The sequence below is a fragment of the Gymnoscopelus microlampas genome, assembly GCF_963454915.1.
Source record: "Gymnoscopelus microlampas genome assembly, chromosome: 16".
Classification (NCBI taxonomy): Eukaryota; Metazoa; Chordata; class Actinopteri; order Myctophiformes; family Myctophidae; genus Gymnoscopelus; species Gymnoscopelus microlampas.
In genome coordinates, this window is record NC_139953.1 from 11,404,636 (window position 1) to 11,422,833 (window position 18,198).

The 18,198-nt window shown below is 42.0% G+C and overlaps 2 protein-coding genes across 2 annotated transcripts; one reads left to right on the forward strand and one right to left on the reverse strand.

The window, feature by feature from the left end:
* Window positions 1-1,423: 1,423 nt before the first annotated feature.
* Window positions 1,424-12,840, forward strand: crnkl1 (crooked neck pre-mRNA splicing factor 1). The gene is made up of 14 exons (XM_084081926.1): window positions 1,424-1,609; window positions 3,759-3,911; window positions 4,415-4,506; window positions 4,742-4,900; window positions 6,242-6,408; window positions 7,275-7,453; window positions 7,756-7,926; window positions 8,450-8,641; window positions 8,885-8,944; window positions 9,134-9,214; window positions 9,882-10,121; window positions 10,219-10,320; window positions 10,719-10,967; window positions 11,690-12,840. The coding sequence occupies exons 1-14, from the start codon at window positions 1,562-1,564 to the stop codon at window positions 12,692-12,694; spliced, it is 2,898 nt and encodes a 965-aa protein (XP_083938052.1). The 5' UTR covers window positions 1,424-1,561; the 3' UTR covers window positions 12,695-12,840.
* A 20-nt stretch (window positions 12,841-12,860) lies between these two features.
* On the reverse strand, window positions 12,861-17,890 carry naa20 (N-alpha-acetyltransferase 20, NatB catalytic subunit). The gene is made up of 6 exons (XM_084081927.1): window positions 17,760-17,890; window positions 16,532-16,556; window positions 16,111-16,201; window positions 15,499-15,634; window positions 14,492-14,637; window positions 12,861-13,227 (listed from the first exon to the last, which is right to left on the reverse strand). The coding sequence occupies exons 1-6, from the start codon at window positions 17,810-17,812 to the stop codon at window positions 13,142-13,144; spliced, it is 537 nt and encodes a 178-aa protein (XP_083938053.1). The 5' UTR covers window positions 17,813-17,890; the 3' UTR covers window positions 12,861-13,141.
* Between the last annotated feature and the right edge of the window lie 308 nt (window positions 17,891-18,198).

Sequence of the window (18,198 nt, forward strand, 5' to 3'; positions counted from 1 at the left end):
CTTCTTTTTCTGTAAAGTTATTTTAAAAATTGGTAGTTGTGGGTTGCGTTTTTTTTGGGCTTGGAAGTGTACTTGCTTATTAGGCTTGCTTTTTTTTTTTAAACCAGTGGTTTTATCTTGTGGCTTAATAGTTGCTTCTTTTGGGTTTGTTTTCCTAGACCTGGTTGCTTATTTCTCTCACAACATATGGCAACACTGCCGAAAGAATTGTTCCAAAAAAAAAATGCTTGTAGATCACAGAAAGAGTTGCGTGCGTCACTCCCATTGTAAGAATGGAATGCAGAAGTTCTCTTTCTATGAGGAAGTTCCAATGTTTGGAACTACAGGAAATAAGGAGGCAACCCGCTTTGCGGCGAGACCAGAGCGTGACGAAACTCTCTCTATATATAATGCTGGTAGATCAGCTCTTTCTTGACGACAAACGACAATGTTATTGTAGTAGCCCGCCTATTAAATTAATTAAATTAACTTACCCTCCTGCTCCAACTTTGTCACAAAACCATGTTTTTTCCTTATTTCAGTGTCGTCTCTATATAAGTGTAGTGACGTCCAGTATGCAAATCAATATCTCCTTAAGTGATTTCTCCTATCAACCCTCTTTTAGTTACCTGTAGTACTGAGTGTGATCAACATCCATGACGGGGATGTGATGCTGTAACCATGGTAACCACGACGACAACGCGCGTCAGGGGTCAAGGGTAGCGTTGCCAGATTGTGCGAGAGAAGTAAGCAACATCGTTTGTGAAAACAAGCCCAAAATAAGTGACCTATTAGGCCAAGAGCACTATTTGAAAATAGCAGATCTACAAGCTCACCACGCGTCACAATGCAACACGTTGTGAGCTTGTAGATCTGCTATTTCAAATAAAAAAGTTTCACAAATGTTATTATAGCCTTAAGGAGTCTCTGGCACAACATATTTTCAGATAAGGAGCCGCGAACAAATACATGTGAATTTGGGGGTCCTTGAAATGAAAGCAACATTAGACAGCAAGCCCAAATCAGCAACTACACTTTACATCGGCTATTTGAAAACAGTTGATCTACAAGCTTACAATTCGTTGCATCGCAACGCTTTGTGAGCATGTAAGATTGTCTATTTTCAAATCAATATTGGGAAAAAGAAGTGGAATATTTTGAATATTTTTTCAAACATTTAAAAAAAGAACATGAATCTTTTATGTATGGGTGTCCCTCCCTGGCACAAAATAGGGGTCTACGGACAAATACAAATTAATCTGGGGGTCCTTGACATGAAAAAAAAAAAACATTAGGAAACAAGCCCGCAACTCGAAACTAACCAATCTTTACAAGCAACTTTATAGAAAAACAAGCCCAGAAGTCCCTTATAATAAGCGGACATGGCAACACAGGTCAAGGGGCGGTACCCAACAGTTCGCAAAGCTTCCTGGGAAACTGTCATGGCGGCGTCCGGTCTGTTGTGAACGAGACACAACTTTCGCCGAGGAGTTTATTATTATTCCGTCGTTTATTATATCTTTGCCTTTTTAAGGTCAAACTCTTTCTGTAGGTTTTTGACAGTATATAATAAAAAAACAAAATGGCGTCCACGGCGGCGGGCAAACAGAGGATACCGAAGGTGGCGAAGGTAAGAGAATCAATAAAAACCCCACTCACACTGATGCTAGCCCAGGTTAGCATGTGAAGCTAACAGAACGTTGCTGAGGTGTTTGAGCGACACGAGTCTTCTTTACGTTTAGCTTGTTTGAGGCTTTAACGTGACGTGTGTCTGAAAACACGTTTTGAATGACACTAAAAAACACCGATACCTTGTCATTAGTTTGCTAACATGAAATTTGCAACCGCAATTTAACCATTTCAAAATGGGCCACACTTTAGCGCCAGAAGACATTTTGAATCAGTGATTCTCAAACTTTTTCATGTCTTGTCAAGGACCCCCAAATTGACACTTATTAGCCCGCGGACCCCCTTTTGAAAATATAAGCCAGGGACCCCCACAAGAGAAGATTTTTACGGCTCTAGCAGTGATTCTCAACCATTTTAATTTCAAGGACCCACAGTTTGACATGCATTAGGGCTACGGACCCCCATTTAATGGCATTTCTATCTCTGGGACCCCAATTCATATTGTAAAATCTATGTTAATGTAACTCTGAGAGTGTACAAATGGAACCAAATGGACCCTAACGGGTCCATTTGGTTCCATTTGTACACTCTCAGAGTTACAGACCCATAAGGGTCCATTTGGTTTCTATCCATCATTTAGTTGGGGAACCCCCTCAAGTACCCCTGGGGGGTCCCCGGACCCCCACTTTGAGAACCAATGTTTAGAAGATACAGGTCAGGAAGAGTTGCGACCTGAAGTCATGTAAACCAGTGGTGGGAAAAGTACTCAATTTTTTTACCTAAATAATAGTATTGCAATGTGGAAACAAGTTTTACAAGTAAATGTCTGGTAATCCAAATTTACTTGAGTAAAAGTACGAAAGTATTTGCATCAAAATATACTTAAAGTATCAAAAATAAAAGTACTCATTATGCAGTGAAGTTATCATAATTATGTCTAAAATACATTAAAAAAAATATATTTTGATAATGGCAGATGTGATGCATTGTGAGCTTGCAGATCGGCTTTTTTCAAATAGCTAAAGCTTAAATGGGGCTGAAGTGGTTAATTTATGTTTTGTAATCACAATGTGCAAAGTAACTAGTAACTAAAGTTTTCAAATTATTGTTGTGGAGGAAAAGTACAATTAAAATGTTTACTTAGATACAGTACATGTAGTTAGTTACTTTACACCACTGATACATTATTTGAACATGCACGGTACATCATTATCAGACATAAATGTACCCTTCAACTTCATGTTTATGTATGCCCATACTGACTGGCTATCCTCAGGTTTTGTAGCAATTATAAAAATGTTATGCATTAAATGTTCAAGCAGGTTCATATCATGTAGTTAACATTACTTCAGACCATTTCTTTATTTGTTTGACCTTTTGGAATAATAAATAGCCAATTTAACATTGAGGCGCCCACAATTTTTAGGTGCCCAGTCTACCCACTCTTCCAGTTAGCTTTCACTATGGCAGTAAATTCCATTTCATACCCGCCAGAGTTTTTGAACCCAGGTCTCCTTCCCTCCCGGCGTGGAAGATCAAACTTAACTTCTACTGCGCTTACAAGATGGGAATATTGCATGTATGAGCTTCAGGCAGTACTGCTAACTAGGATGACACTGCAGATGTACTAGTTATATACTATGAAGATACTCTACCATTAAAATATTTTATCTTTCATTAACCCATTAAGACCTGAGGCCGATTCTACAAATGCCTTCTAGATCAGTAGTTCTCACACAAAAATGTAAAAAAAAATAGCCGATGTACAAGCTCACAGTGACGCGCTGTGAGCTTGTATATCTGTTATTTTTTTAACCCATTAAGACCTTGAACGCATCTGTGTCACTTTAGATTTCTTTGGCTATTAAAAAATAGCAGATATACAAGCTTGTAGATCTGCTATTTTTGAAAAATCTTGAATTTCTTTTTTTTTTCTTTTTTTCAAAAAACTGTTAGGATTTAGATTTTTTTTTAAAGAATCGCCTCAGGTCTTAATGGGTTAATAGCAAACGCCAAAATGTAAAATGACAGATGCTTTCCCGGATTGAATGGGTTAAAATAAGTTCCAGGTTTCAGCTTTAGCATGAACAGTAGTAACATCACTGTTGGAGTAATAATAATGTTGTTGTGTGTTTGCACTTTTCTCTCAGGTGAAGAACAAGGCGCCTGCCGAGGTTCAGATCACGGCTGAGCAGCTGCTCAGGGAGGCCAAAGAGAGAGAACTAGAACTTCTGCCTCCTCCGCCGAAGCAGAAGATCACCGACGAGGAAGAGCTGAATGATTACAAGCTGAAGAAGAGGAAGGTCAGTGACCGTACGGCCGATAACGTCCATCGGGAGTGGCTATAGCATGCACTGTGTCAATGGATAAAGAGATATCCCAATAGGCTCTATGCACAGCAGCCATATTGGAAAGACATTGGGCCTCTTCTTACTTCCTTCACAGGTGTTACCAATGATATTAATGAAGGCTCTGTTCCATTCTGGTCAGGGTGCTGATATTGTGCATGTTGGCTCACTAGAAACACTCCATTTTGGTTCCCAAATGGCCCCTTATGGTGGGTGTGTACTGAGAGTGTACAAATGGAACCAAATGGACCCGTAAGGGTCCATTTTGTTCCATTTGTACACTCTCAGAGTTATGGGGGTCCTTGAAAATAAGAACCACTATGCCACACTAAATGGAACAGAGCCTTAATTAGTATCATTGGTAACACCTGTGAAGGAAGTAAGGAAGGGGCCCAATTCATTCCCAATATGGCTGCTGTGCATAAAGCCTATTGATCAAACTGCTGATTGTTTTTCAGGGATTTGAGGACAATATAAGAAAGAATCGTACTGTCATCAGCAACTGGATCAAGTACGCACAATGGGAGGAAAGTCTGAAAGAGATCCAGAGGTATTGTTGGTTACTTTATCACAATTACACTTGTAAGAGGTTTAAGCCACACTAACCCTGGCATATGCCAGTGTCATGCGGCAGAGAAAAAAAAAGCAGTTCGTCACAGTTTGTCACGTCTCGGCACGTTGTGAACTTGTAGATTTCCCCTTTTTATCGGCAGGCTTAATGAATGAAGTGCACATGGATCTGCTGGAAGGTTTTGCTTTAATGAATCAAATGTGTTTCGTTCCAGAGCGCGCTCTATTTACGAGCGTGCGCTGGACGTGGACCACCGCAACATCACACTGTGGCTGAAGTACGCCGAGATGGAGATGAAGAGCCGGCAGGTGAACCACGCCCGCAACATCTGGGACAGAGCCATCACCATCCTGCCACGTGTCAACTCCTTCTGGTACTCATTACTCACTTTACTACTGACTGAATAGTAGGGACACTGGGGATGGGTCAGACTAATCGAATAATCGTTTTTTTGGAGGATAAAAATCGATTATCAAAAAATTGGATCCATTAATCGGATATTCGTTCTTAATAGCAGTAGAATAATCGACTTTGATTTTGGTCAGTCATGCACATCCCTACTGACAAACTGGTGCTGTGGCGACTGGCAAGCTCAAAGTAAGGCTATGTTTGCTCTTCATAGACGCCTTAACAGACGACGTCACACTGATACGAAACAGTATGCGTGCGCAGGTCGGCAGCAAAAGAACCCCACCGCTCATAAGATGCAATGTAAAAGTGGTCACAGTCTCACGTGTAAAAATGCACCCCATCAAACTTTCAGAAGCTGATTTTCTCCCAGTGTGGAGGAAGAATGCTTAGGATTTTTACTATGATCTCTCGCTCTTGAAATATATAATCCTTGGTTTCTGTTGTGTGTAAACAATAATTACAATTCAAAGCAGTTGTCCTCAAAACTCCACCTCCAGTGGCTGTCATAAGAACGGAGGGAGCGCTCTATGATCATGGCACCAGAACCTGCTTGGCTCGCGCAGCTGCAGCCCGTCAAGACTAATTTACGCTCCGTCCCGCGAAGGTGTCGTGCGCAGAGAACGGCAGAGAATAGCAGATCTCCAAGCTCACAGCGGTCGCATCCGTGACGCGGTTGTGAGCTTGTATGTCAGCCGTTCTCGGTGCGCAATACCGTTGCGCGATGAAGTATATATTTGTCGCCAGGGCGCACCCCACTAGCCTACACACAGAGGAGGTTGAATGAACTGAAACAAGCTCACCCCAAAACAGCAGGTTTGGGGATCTGTTGGGAATTGATTACATGAAACAGTCACCTGTGCGTCCAGTCTCAATGTTTGTAAACAAATAATTGGTCTATAAGCCTAAAGTCGTTTGTATATACAGCATACTTTGGACTCTTATCTAGGGATCTACAAAGTTGACCAAAATCTAATTTGAATTTTCAACTGCTCTGGCAAAGACTATTCGAATATTCCCCCAGCTCAGTGAGAAGTCTAAAATGGTTAGAACTGTAACACGCACTGCATGCCGATGAACCTTGTCTAAAGGAGTGCTAGGAGATGATATAGAGCAGTTCTCAAAATGTGGTCCAGGGACCCCCAGGGTTCCTTTAGGGGTTTCCAAATGGACCCTTACAGGTTTGTAACCCTGAGAGTTACTGTAAAAAAAACTAAAACGTTTGAGAACCACTGACATAGAGGGTAGAAGATATTTTTTGCTAGAGACCACTTGTGTTAACCTTGACCCTCGCCTCCCCCCACAGGTACAAGTACAGTTACATGGAGGAGATGTTGGGGAACATCGCAGGCTGCAGGCAGGTGTTTGAGCGCTGGATGGAATGGGAGCCGGAGGAGCAGGCCTGGCACTCCTACATTAACTTTGAGCTCCGATACAAGGAAGTGGACAAGGCCCGCACCATCTATGAGAGATATATCCTTTTATAAAGTGCTTTGCTTTCACTGTGTTGGTCTTTTTGCAGGGTCACAATCTTTGTTTAACCCATTAAGGGCCTGAGGTTCCGATTCTACAAAATCAGTTGTTCTCAGTAGTTTCATGTCAAGGACCCCCAAAATGATATGTATTTGGCCACAGACCCCAGATCTGAAAATATTTTGTTCCCCCAGAAGCAAAGATTTGAGTTTTAATGTTTGCTTTAAAACATATATTCAAAGATTTGCCAAAATGTTCATGATTTAAAAAAAAATAGCAGATCTACAAGCTCATAGCGCGGCACTCGGTGCCACGCTGTGAGCTTGTATATCTGCTATTCTTGAATAGCCAAAGTATAAAATAATGGTTTATGTGATTACACAGATGCGTTAAATTGAGTTGGGAGTAAATTAAATTGAGTCGTAAGCCACATGTCTTTGCTGTCGGGCAGAAACATCTCCATATTCTAACTTTTTTTTATGTTTTCTTTCTCGTAAATTAACGCCCTACTTGATCATACTGCAGCGTCGCACAAAAACATCAAAAGTAGCAGATCCACATGAGCTTGTAGATCTGCTACTTTTGAATTTGAATCCTGAAAAGTTTTGGACATATGAGGTTTCCACCCGACAAACGATATTCAATTACAAATGTACACCCCGCCACTGAACATGTTGCATTATTTTTCCACATCCTTTAGCTTCATTACATGGTACAGTGAATATTGACAATAAAGAACAGGGTAGGAAAAGGGGACGACTTAGAACGCAGACCATGTGCCGTTTTGGAAGGACTGGAATTACCAAGTAACAAGCAAGCATGCATGACATCTTAATCCACATAAAAGTTCCTTGACTCCAGTGCACTTGTGATTGTCCATCCTCAAGTGAAGAACTGGATCAAATATGCTCGTTTTGAGGATAAACATGGCTACATCGCTCATGGCAGGAAGGTGTTTGAGAGAGCTGTGGAGTTCTTTGGCGAGGAATACGTGGATGAGAACCTCTTTGTGGCTTTTGCCAGGTTTGAAGAGACGCAGAAAGAGGTTTGAAAAGTTTAAATGTTAAAGGCAACATTTACCTTGATTTAGCACGTATTTCCACAATAATTGAAATATGACGTGAACAAGATACTTTAGTTTGATGGGGATGTAAGCGTGGCAGAATTATTTGTTGACTAGCCCATTATTTGTAGTTACTTCAGTCAGAATGGTCTAAAGATAATGGAGTAAAAGTAGAAATGGTCTCTTGGGATGAAGTTGAAATTAAATATGTGTTCTCTCTGATAAGGAAACCAGAACTCTTCGGTTTTGTTTTACACAATGTTGAATGTGTTTTTTTGTCTTAGTTTGAGCGCGTGCGGGTCATCTACAAATACGCTCTGGACAGGATCCCCAAACAGCAGGCCCAGGAGCTGTTCAAGAACTACACCGTGTTTGAGAAGAAGTTTGGAGACAGGAGGGGCATAGAAGATGTCATCGTCAGCAAGAGAAGGTTTCAGTACGAGGAAGAAGTCAAGGTACAATACATTTACTGAATCTTAACCCATTTAGACCTGAGGCCGATACTACAAATACCTTCTAAAGCGGTAGTTTACAGTTTAGGCATTTAGCAGACGCTCTTAATCCAGAGCGATTTACAGTAAGCAAGGACACAAGATAATACATCATAATATCGTGAAAATTCGTGACAAAATCTCGGATTATATATTTTTTTAAGCGAACATTTGTAAAATATTTTGTTGCAGGAACCCCCAGAAGCAAAGATTTGAGTTACAAATGTCCGTGCTATGAGCTTGTATATTTGCTATTTTTGAAAAATCATGAAAAGTTGTGCAAATATTCAATTTTTTTTGCCCAACGAAGCCCAACAAAATCTAAAAATGACACACAGATGCGTTCCCGGTCTTAAAGAGTTAAACCTCCCCTATGCTCTCTACCTCTCAGCATCATATTCTTGTTTAAAAAGCTTAGCATTTTTTCTAACCATGACTGTGGTGAACCTGTCTGACCTCATTATAAACCCCTCAACTCTCCAATCAGGCAAGCCCACACAATTACGATGCGTGGTTCGACTATCTGCGTCTGGTGGAGAGCGATACCGATGAGGACACAGTGAGGGAGGTGTATGAGAGGGCCATCGCCAACATGCCTCCCATACAGGAGAAGAGACACTGGCGGAGATACATTTACCTGTGGATCAACTACGCACTGTACGAGGAACTGGAAGTCAAGGTGGGTCAGCGTTTAGTTTTAGATTAGAATACGCTGAATAATGGCTCGGAAGGATCGCTGTGTTCAGTCAATGAAAAGGAATTTATGTTACATAGGTGGTGTGCCTAATTGGTGCGACTTGGTGCATACATGGGATCTGATGACCCTGTGTATTTAGAATTGTATCACCATTGTGTTGAAGCCATTTATCGTAGATATTTACATGCGTATTTACGTAGGCTGTGTTGAACTTCCCTGTTACAGGATCCTGACAGAACGAGGCAGGTGTACCAAGCATGCTTGGATCTCATCCCTCACAAAAAGGTACTGTGATAATAATGTTTCTTTTCTGGTTCCTTGATGGCTGTCGTATGAACGTCATGTTTCTTTGAAATTGCAAAAGCCAATTTTGAAGATGATATACTTGATTAATATTGCACATTATCCTGCATATCATTTGCCATTTTCATTCATGTGTGCAAACTTATTTGGCTTTGTTGTTTTTTTTTTCAGTTCACATTTGCCAAGATGTGGTTGCTGTACGCCCAGTTTGAAATCCGCCAGAAGAACCTCCCGTTCGCCAGGAGAGGCCTGGTATGTAGAACATTTATAATCGACCTGGAAAAAGTGGGGGGAGTGGAGGGGCGGTGTTTGACAACTGTTTTTTTTTCATCTCTGAAGTTGCCTAGAATCCCTTTAAGTAATAAGTTAACCAAGAAGTGATTGGAGCAGCAAATCTTCACATGACGATATCTTGGGTTCTGAAAGTTTTTCCCCAAAAACACGTCAAACACGTCATTGGCACGTTGCGCCATTGCGGAAAAACCCGTCAAACACGTCACTAAATGAGTTGAATACCAAACTATTCATGTTTCATATTCATATGATGAGTCATAATTGAATATTTATCAGTCTATTACATGTATTAATAGAACAGAAGAAAAGCTCTTGTGGCTCAGAAAAAGCTCTCTGTGGACCCAACCCCTAGTAGTGCTAGCTACTCTTCCCCGTTAATTCGGAGTAGATAAAACAGTCCAGTAATTAAACAGGGCCCCACTAGAGCTTGGATAAGTCTGCCGAAACAACTCAATCCATTTAATTATTTAAAACATTCCCGGTGGAAGAGTCAGAGAAGTCTGTGGTTCTTACACCCCTCTGTGTAGCCTCTATATAAATGGTATAAGGAGGATTAATTAAGCACAGGTGGTGTGTAGCTATAATATGCTTCTCTTAACCTTTATGTAACGTGTGGTTTCCCCAGGGCTCAGCCATCGGTAAATGTCCCAAGAACAAGCTGTTCAAGGGCTACATCGAGCTTGAGCTGCAGCTACGAGAGTTTGACCGCTGTAGGAAGCTGTATGAGAAATACCTGGAGTTTGGACCTGAGAACTGCACCACCTGGATCAAGTTTGCTGAGCTGGAGACCATCCTGGGAGATGTGGACAGAGCCCGCAGCATCTTTGAACTCGCCATCGGACAGCCACGATTGGACATGCCAGAGGTACAGCTTTTTTTCCTTCTGAATATTGTTAATAATTATAATGATGCAACCTCTTTCCTATTGGGATAAGTGTCCGTTAATTGTGTTACTGTTTCAGGTTCTGTGGAAGTCATACATTGACTTTGAGATTGAACAAGAAGAGTACGAGAACACCAGAGAGCTTTATAAAAGGCTCCTGCAGCGCACCCAGCATGTCAAGGTAAGAACTGCAGGCTGAGTGGTTTATTTTATGGTGGCTGCATGCAAAATCTGTCAAAACACATCCAGTAAAATGAATGATAAAAGCCTCCTAGGGAAAAAAGCATTTTCAAGAAGTGATTTGGCATCGATTTGTACATGCATAGACTCAAAAAACATCTCACTTAGGTCTGCCAACTATTGATTATTTACTTGGTGATTATTCGATTCATTTCTTATTAAACAAATGCAAAAATAGTGAATAGATTATTTTATTACATTATTGATATTTTGTCATAATTGATTAAATTGATTGAACTATTGCACCCCTACTCCCATTTAACAGTCCTATGCAAAAACAAAATCTAACAGCTCATGACCCCCCCTGACATCACTTACTGTCTCCTCCCCCTCTCCCAGGTATGGATCAGCTATGGCAAGTTTGAGCTGTCCATAGAGAGTGCTGACAGACTGCAGCGCAGCAGACTGATCTACGAGGAGGCCAACAAAAACCTGAGGAACTGCGAGGAGAAAGAGGAGCGCCTCATGCTGCTGGAGTCCTGGAGGGACTTTGAGAGGGAGTTTGGCTCAGACAGCACCGTGGACAGAGTCCGGAAGCTGCTGCCCGAGAAGGTCAAGAAGAGGAGAAAGCTCACAGCCGAGGACGGGGTGAGTACTACCTGCCACAAGGTTTTTGGGTGATGTGGAGTACTACATAGAAATGTTTACATTTCTGCCCATAGAAATGATGATGTGTGCATCTTCTAGTCTCAAATAGCACATGTTGCAGTGGCAGTATGTTGAAATAGGACTTAAATGATGGTTTCAAGGTTTATATACACTGGAATCTCTCTCATATGGCACCGGTGCAGAAAAATTATAGTCATTTTCTATTTTAACCCATTAAGACCTGGAACGCATCTGTGTCACTTTAGATTTCTTTGGCTATTCAAAAATAGCAGATATACAAGCTCTGAGTGCCGCGCTATGACCTTGTAGATCTGCTATTTTTGAAAAAGTGTGAAAAAACATTTTCCAGATTTTTTTTCAAAAAACTGTTAGGATTTAGAAAACATTTTTAAGAATCGCCTCAGGTCTTAATGCGTTAAAGCAAAATGCTAGACGCCAGAGTGGTTAATCTGTTCAGTGTGTTTTAAAATCAGTTGGGTAGATAGAATATCATATCTTTCACATTTATTTCTGGGCTTGAGGGAATGTATTTGGTCAACATTTCTCATTCAATATTATTTCATAACAAATTCACTTCACTGTAATGAACCTCCCTCATATGTAAAAACGCACCTGGCAAAATTAATTCTGAATTCTAATTGTGGGTAAGCTCCAATACATAACTCCCAGCTCACAAGTGTTGTTTCCCCCCAACCCAACAGTCGGACGCCGGCTGGGAGGAGTATTACGACTACATCTTCCCAGAGGACGCAGCTAACCAGCCCAACCTTAAACTGCTGGCCATGGCCAAGATGTGGAAGAGACAGCAGCAGGTCGACGATGACGAGGACGAACCAGAGGAGCGTCCAGATGGACCACCGGCGCCTGAGGACGACGCATCGCCCGAGAACCCCCCGGGCCTTGTGGCCAAGAATGGTGCAGCAGAGTCTTCTTCATCACCGGAGTCTTCTCCCAAGAACCCCCCAGGCCCTGTGCCTAAAGATGATGGAGCAGAGTCTTCTTCATCACCGGAGTCTTCTCCCAAGAAACCCACGGGCCCTGTGCCTAAAGATGATGCAGCGGAGTCCTCTCCCGACAAAACCCCGGGCCCTGTGGCAAAGGATGATGCAGCAGAGTCTTCTTCATCACCAGAGTCCTCTCCCGACAAAACCCCGGGCCCTGTGGCCAAAGATGATGCAGCAGAGTCTTCATCATCACCAGAATCCTCTCCCGAAAAAACCCCGGGCCCTGTGGCCAAAGATGATGCAGCAGAGTCTTCATCATCACCAGAATCCTCTCCCGAAAAAACCCCGGGCCCTGTGGCAAAGGATGATGCAGCAGAGTCTTCTTCATCACCAGAGTCCTCTCCTGAGAAACCCACGGGCCCTGTGGCCAAGGAGTCTTCATCACCACCGATGGCCAAGGGCGAAGAAGCAGTGCCCTCTTCATCACCGGTCTCCTCTCCTGAGACGCCCCCGCCGGGCCCCGTGTCAGCTTCCCCTCCCGATAAACCATCGGAAACCCTGACGGGTCATCATGGCCCCAGATTAAGTAAACGGGGGCCACAGGGGGGTGCACATGACGACAGAGATGACAGTGGTAGCAGCAGCAGTGGATCCAGCAGTGGATCAGGCAGTGGTAGTGGTAGCGGCAGCAGTGATAGTGAGAGTGAGGAAGATGATGCTGGTAAGAAACAGGCCAAGAGGAGGCGTGATGATGAAAATTAGATTGAGTTTTCAACTTGCCATCGAGTCAGAGACAACTGGGGGAAAAGGGGGTTTCATGTCTTTCAATTACTTTGTTTTACAAAAACGGGGATCATTGTCTTTTGTATGTCCTTGTTGTTTTTGCAAATATGCCAATGTAAATACACGATTTAACAGTGAAACAACCCAGTTTGAATTTGTGCTATTTATTAAGTGCTATTTATTAAGCAAAGTCGATATACAGGAAATATGAAATCAATAAGCATTTACATTTTTTCTTCTTACATTTGAATCAGTGGCTCTCTGACTAATTATTGAATGTCTTTGGGGAGGTACATTGCTTCGGTGTACACATCCCGTTCATCAGCTCCAGCCATAATTATGTACAATAGAACTATTCCTGACCAAATTGGTCTTCAGGTAATTACATAATTGAGCACTGAGAAGCGTCAGAGAGCCACAGTATTGTTATTCAATGTCTTCCGGTCGGACAGGATGAGGCAGTGGAACGATGGACTTCTTTTCTGTGTCTCTGGACAAGGCCTTTCTCATGTCTGTAGAAGAGAGAAGAAAGGGGGTCAGCCGCATCAAACGATTACACTTAACTACAATTGTTAGTTTATAGCAGGGGTCTTCAACGTTTTCAGGCCAAGGACCCCCTAGCTGAGAGAGAGATGAAGCAAGGACCCCCTACTCTATATTGTATAAAATTGTGTTTCATGTTAAAGTTTTTTTTTACTTAGTCTGCTCTTTTTTCCCTCTACACCTATAGCCTCTGCCAAAAATAGCCGATCTGCTATTTTCGGCTAATGTTCCCCTCAGAAAAGGAATTCTAGGGTTCAAGTGGTTAATGTAAAAAAAAAACTAAATCCTATCTCACAAAGATTTGGCGGACCCCCTATTGAAGACCCCTGGTTTATAGGATAAAAAAGCGGCTCAGCTTAAAACGACTACAGAGAAAAATAAATCCTCAACCTTTCGGTGTGAGGCCCTGAGTTGGAAAGAACTGAAGCCAAAATAAGTTCCAAAATACCTGTACTTCCCAACATTTCCACCCTTTGTGTGGGGCAGTTCACTGTTCTTAGCATTTTGCCTTTTATTCTGACTGATTCAATACTGTGTAGGATGCTAGTTCTCAAAGGGGGGGTCCCCAGCTAAATGAGGAACGGTAAGTTTAAACACTTTGCCCTTATTTGATTCTTCGGCTAATTGAAAAGAACCGATCTACAAGCTCGCAATGCGACCTGCTGTGAGCTTGTAGATTGATTTTTGAAAATAAAATAATAGACAAATCTTCTCTTATGGGCGTCCCTGGCACAATCTTTTCAAATGGGGGGGTCAAATGCATATCAATTTGAGGGTCCTTGATATGAAAATGTTTATGAACCACTGGTGAAGGAGACATGCACAGAGGGCGGATCATAGACTGGTTGTCATGACCGGTGTTTCTCAAAGTGGGTTCTAAATGGACCCTTACAGGTCTGTAACTCGTGAGAGTAAATGGAATCAACTGGACCCTTACGAGTCCATTTGTATGGGGGGGGGGGGGGGGGGCAGTCCTTGAAATTAAACCATTCAATCCGGGAACGCATCTGTGTCATTTTAGATTTCTTTGGCTATTTTAGTTAAAAACATATTCAAAGACTTGCACAAATCTTCAAGATTTTTCCCAAAAAAATAGATCTACAAGCTCGTACAGCTAAAAATCTAAAATGACACATGTATGCGTTGCCGGATCGAATGGGTTATAGAGTTTGAAAACCCACTGGTCTCTAGACACAGGGATTTATGCAGTTTGAATACCCAGGCTCATCTTACCGTATGCGTCCTCGTCTGGCTCTCCGTTGCTTGCCGAGTAGTACTCTATGACCGTTCTGTAGACGCTGTAGCCTAGCTGCTTGTACATGTTCACTGCCACCTGGTTGGACACTCGCACAAACAGGTCCACAAAGAAGCCGCCCTTCCTAAACAGCAGCAAGACATAACGAAACGGTTTATTGTTGCTGGTCGGGCAGAAACATCCTAACTTTGTGGGGGTTTGTGTGTGGAAATTAACGTCCTACTAGATCATACTACAGCGTCACACAAAAGCATCAAAAAGTATCAGATCCACAAGCTCGAAACACGGCGCAAAGCGACGCGTTTTGAGCTTGTCGATCTATCGATCCCTTTATCTGATCCCTTTATCTGTCACCCAGGGCTGGGTGGTAACAAAATCAAATATCACTATCTGTTTTTATAGAATACCTCTTCTGGTATTAAACACATTCCCTGCCAATCACGTTGATCTACGTGAATGCAAATCCAACCGTTCACTGCCAATCACGTAGATCTACGAAGAAAAAAATATGTTTTAGTCTGATGTTTGGCCTACAAGTCACACTAACATCAGTGTTCATCTAACTTTGTGAGTGTACAAAATTATTGTAACCAACCCCTTACAGGTCTGTAACTCTTCGAGCGTATGTCTATGTAAGGTCCATTTGGCTACATTCGTACATCGTCTCAGATAACTCTGTAATTATTTACAGTGTACCAGGGCTCAGGGGTAGAGTGGCCGGGTAGTGAACTGGAAAACCACGAGGTTCCCAGTTCGATCCCGGGCTGGGGCGCTCCCCTAGAGTAGTGTCAAAGTGTCCTTGAGCAAGACGCTGAACCCCTAATTGCTCCCGATGAGCAGGTTGGTGCCTTGCATGGTTTCCTCCGCCATCGGTGTATGAATGTGTGTGTGAATGGGTTAATGGCACAATCAATGTAAAGCGCTTCGGATAGAAGCGCTATATAAATGCACCATTTACCAGCATTACATCATCATTTCTACGTACCTTTCTGAGATTTCCTCCAACATTTCCATGAGTTTGGCAGCCAGGCCCAGTCTCCTGAACTCCGGGGCCACAGAGAGGGCCGTGACGTGCCCGTGCCACTCCTCCCTCGCCACCGAGCCCTCCGCCTTCCCCATGACTGCACAGGAAACCAACAAGTCAGTATGCCTGTAGCCACTTTCAACCTGGCTGCCCTATTTTGGGTCATTATAGGCAACAAAAAAAATCTACAAGCTAAGAATGCGTCACAATGAGACATGTTGTGAGCTTGCAGATAAGCTATTTGTTTTAGTATATATAGGGCTTAACCATCACATGCACCCTATTCGTGTCTACATTTTCCGAAAATAGATCTTATGGATTAAAGTTCTCATGTAAGAAAGTATAGAACAAGTATAGAACCAAATAAATAACAAGTATATAGGGTTTGAAGTGGTTAAAGCTGCAATCCATAACTTATTTTTTTGTGAATGAAACATTTTTTTGACCAACGTGTATGGTAGAGTATGTTAAATACAATATAACGAATACTACTGGTTGACAAGTGCTACTGCTGCCTGCAGCACTGCAGCACTCACATCATGGGGGACTCAGGTTCAGATATACTGTACTTACTGTAACCCATCAGTTCACCACCTGGAGCCTCGGCCACTATGAAATACTCGGGCCAGTGAGCCAGGTACTGGAGGTAGAATGGGATCCCATACTGTGTGGCAGGAGTTAAGTAAACAGAAATGTGTAATACAATTACAATACCGGTGGTTCTCAAACGTTTTAATTTCAAGGACCGCCGTACAAATGGGACCAAATGGACACTTACGGGTCCATGTGGTTCCATTTGTACACTCTCAGAGTTACAGACCTGTGAGGGTCCATTTGGAACAGCCTGCCCTATAGGAAGGAATAGTTAAGGAACCCGAATCATTTACATCCCAAAACTATGACACTGGTGACAGGTTGGCGGCCGTGGATGAAGCATAAGGTTGGAATGCTATTTAAATAATGATGCTGTCATGTACACAGTGATAAAGGATACGGTCTCCGTCAAAGGATCCAAGTTGCTGTTGAATGAGGGAGATGAAGGTTATTACATTGTTACATCTGATTATTAGTGAAGAAAAGCAGCGTGCTAGGCCTGTCACAGTTATTACATAATCATCTGATGCAATTATTAGAGATAATCACAAATTATTTTTGCATAATAGTCATAATCATTTCCATGACACGAATGTGGAAAAAAAATAATGTTTACAAAAGAGAGAGAGAGAGCAGATAGTTTGTAGATAGGCTATTAAGGCTATTTTTAAAAAAAATCTTATAGTAAGATTATTAAATATGCCAGCAAGTCATGTTGTTTGTCATATCTGCCCTGTCTGTGAAATTATTGTTTAAGAAGCCAAACTGTAATTGTAATGTAAAATGTAATTTTGATTTATATGTTCCAAGGAAGCAATAATTAGAAAGGAAATTAGATTAGGTTATTATTTTTGGTATTTTCGGAGAGACAAACCTGTTCTTATTTGACTCTTAATGTAAATTGTGTTCTCTAGGTTTGTGTTTTTTTTGTTCACTAACATTGATTATGTTGTACTGCATTTTATGATTTGAATTGTGATGTTTTATGCCTGGACCCCAGGAAGAATAGTCTCCACTAAGGTGTAGAGACTAATGCAGTGGCTCTCAAACTTTTTCATGTCAAAGACCCCCAAAATTATATGTACTTGGCCCCGGACCCCCATCTCAAAATATTTTGTTCCAGGGACCCCCAGAAGCAAAGATTAGTGTTACAAATGTTCACTTTAAAAATATACATATTCAAAAAGGTTTGCACAAATGTTCCCGATTTTTCAAAAATAGCAGATCTGGTGCCGCGCTATGAGCTTGTAGATCTGCTATTTTTGAATAGCCAAAGTATAAAAGGTTAAAGTGGTTGAAATTATTGTGATGCTATGTTAACACACTTTGCTGGGGACCCCCTGGAACCCCCCCTCCCAAGGACCCCTGGGGGTCCCCAGACCCCACTTTGAGAACCATTGGACTAATGTCCAATTCCAAAAACACAATTAAATCGCAATTATTATTTGCGTTCGTATTAATCGTCAGGTAAAAAGCCCTACTGCAGCACAGCTTACTGAGGATGGAGCTGTAGTTAGCATGCTAGCACACACACAGACAACCCGACCAGAACCAAAGCAGAATGAGCCACAAACAAAGCAACAACAACAGTGATCTTTTACAGTGAAATGGATGGAATTTCAACTCACATGTTGTTAAATTTAAACAGGTCATCGCACGTGAACGGTCGCAATGTTGTCATCTTTCGCTTCTTTCAGTGCTACTGCTGAGTGAGTGTGTGTGTGTGTGTGTGTGTGTGTGTTCCCTGCTTTCAGCCCCCAGCCAGCCAAAGAGTTGAGAAGCTGACTGCTTGGGTTTACATTTTACGAATGAAACGGGCGCCCTCTATCGACGTGGAGGGCGAACTTACTTTTATTAAAAAATATATATTTTTCCTTATTTATAATAATCATGACATACAATACAATACAAACACAAACAAGTAAGTCATAAATCAGTACAACAGGATAAAGGCACTTGCCAAAAGTACATTTTGATACCAACACTTTTATACGTTTACTCGAGTAAAGAGAGAGAGCGAGATAGAGGGGGGAGGGAAAGAGAGAGAGGGGGAGGGAGGGAGAGAAA

Bases quoted from the DNA above. Each gene is read 5' to 3' on its own strand.
- crnkl1 (XM_084081926.1), top strand. From the start codon at position 1,562: ATGGCGTCCACGGCGGCGGGCAAACAGAGGATACCGAAGGTGGCGAAG. The intron at 7,927-8,449 runs GTACAATACATT...CTCTCCAATCAG, and splicing joins AGTACGAGGAAGAAGTCAAG to GCAAGCCCACACAATTACGA. The intron at 10,321-10,718 runs GTAAGAACTGCA...CCCCTCTCCCAG, and splicing joins AGCGCACCCAGCATGTCAAG to GTATGGATCAGCTATGGCAA.
- naa20 (XM_084081927.1), bottom strand. From the start codon at position 17,812: ATGACAACATTGCGACCGTTCACGTGCGATGACCTGTTTAAATTTAAC. The intron at 16,202-16,531 runs GTATCCTTTATC...CCTGCCACACAG, and splicing joins TGGATCCTTTGACGGAGACC to TATGGGATCCCATTCTACCT. The intron at 15,635-16,110 runs GTAAGTACAGTA...TTTCCTGTGCAG, and splicing joins TGGTGAACTGATGGGTTACA to TCATGGGGAAGGCGGAGGGC.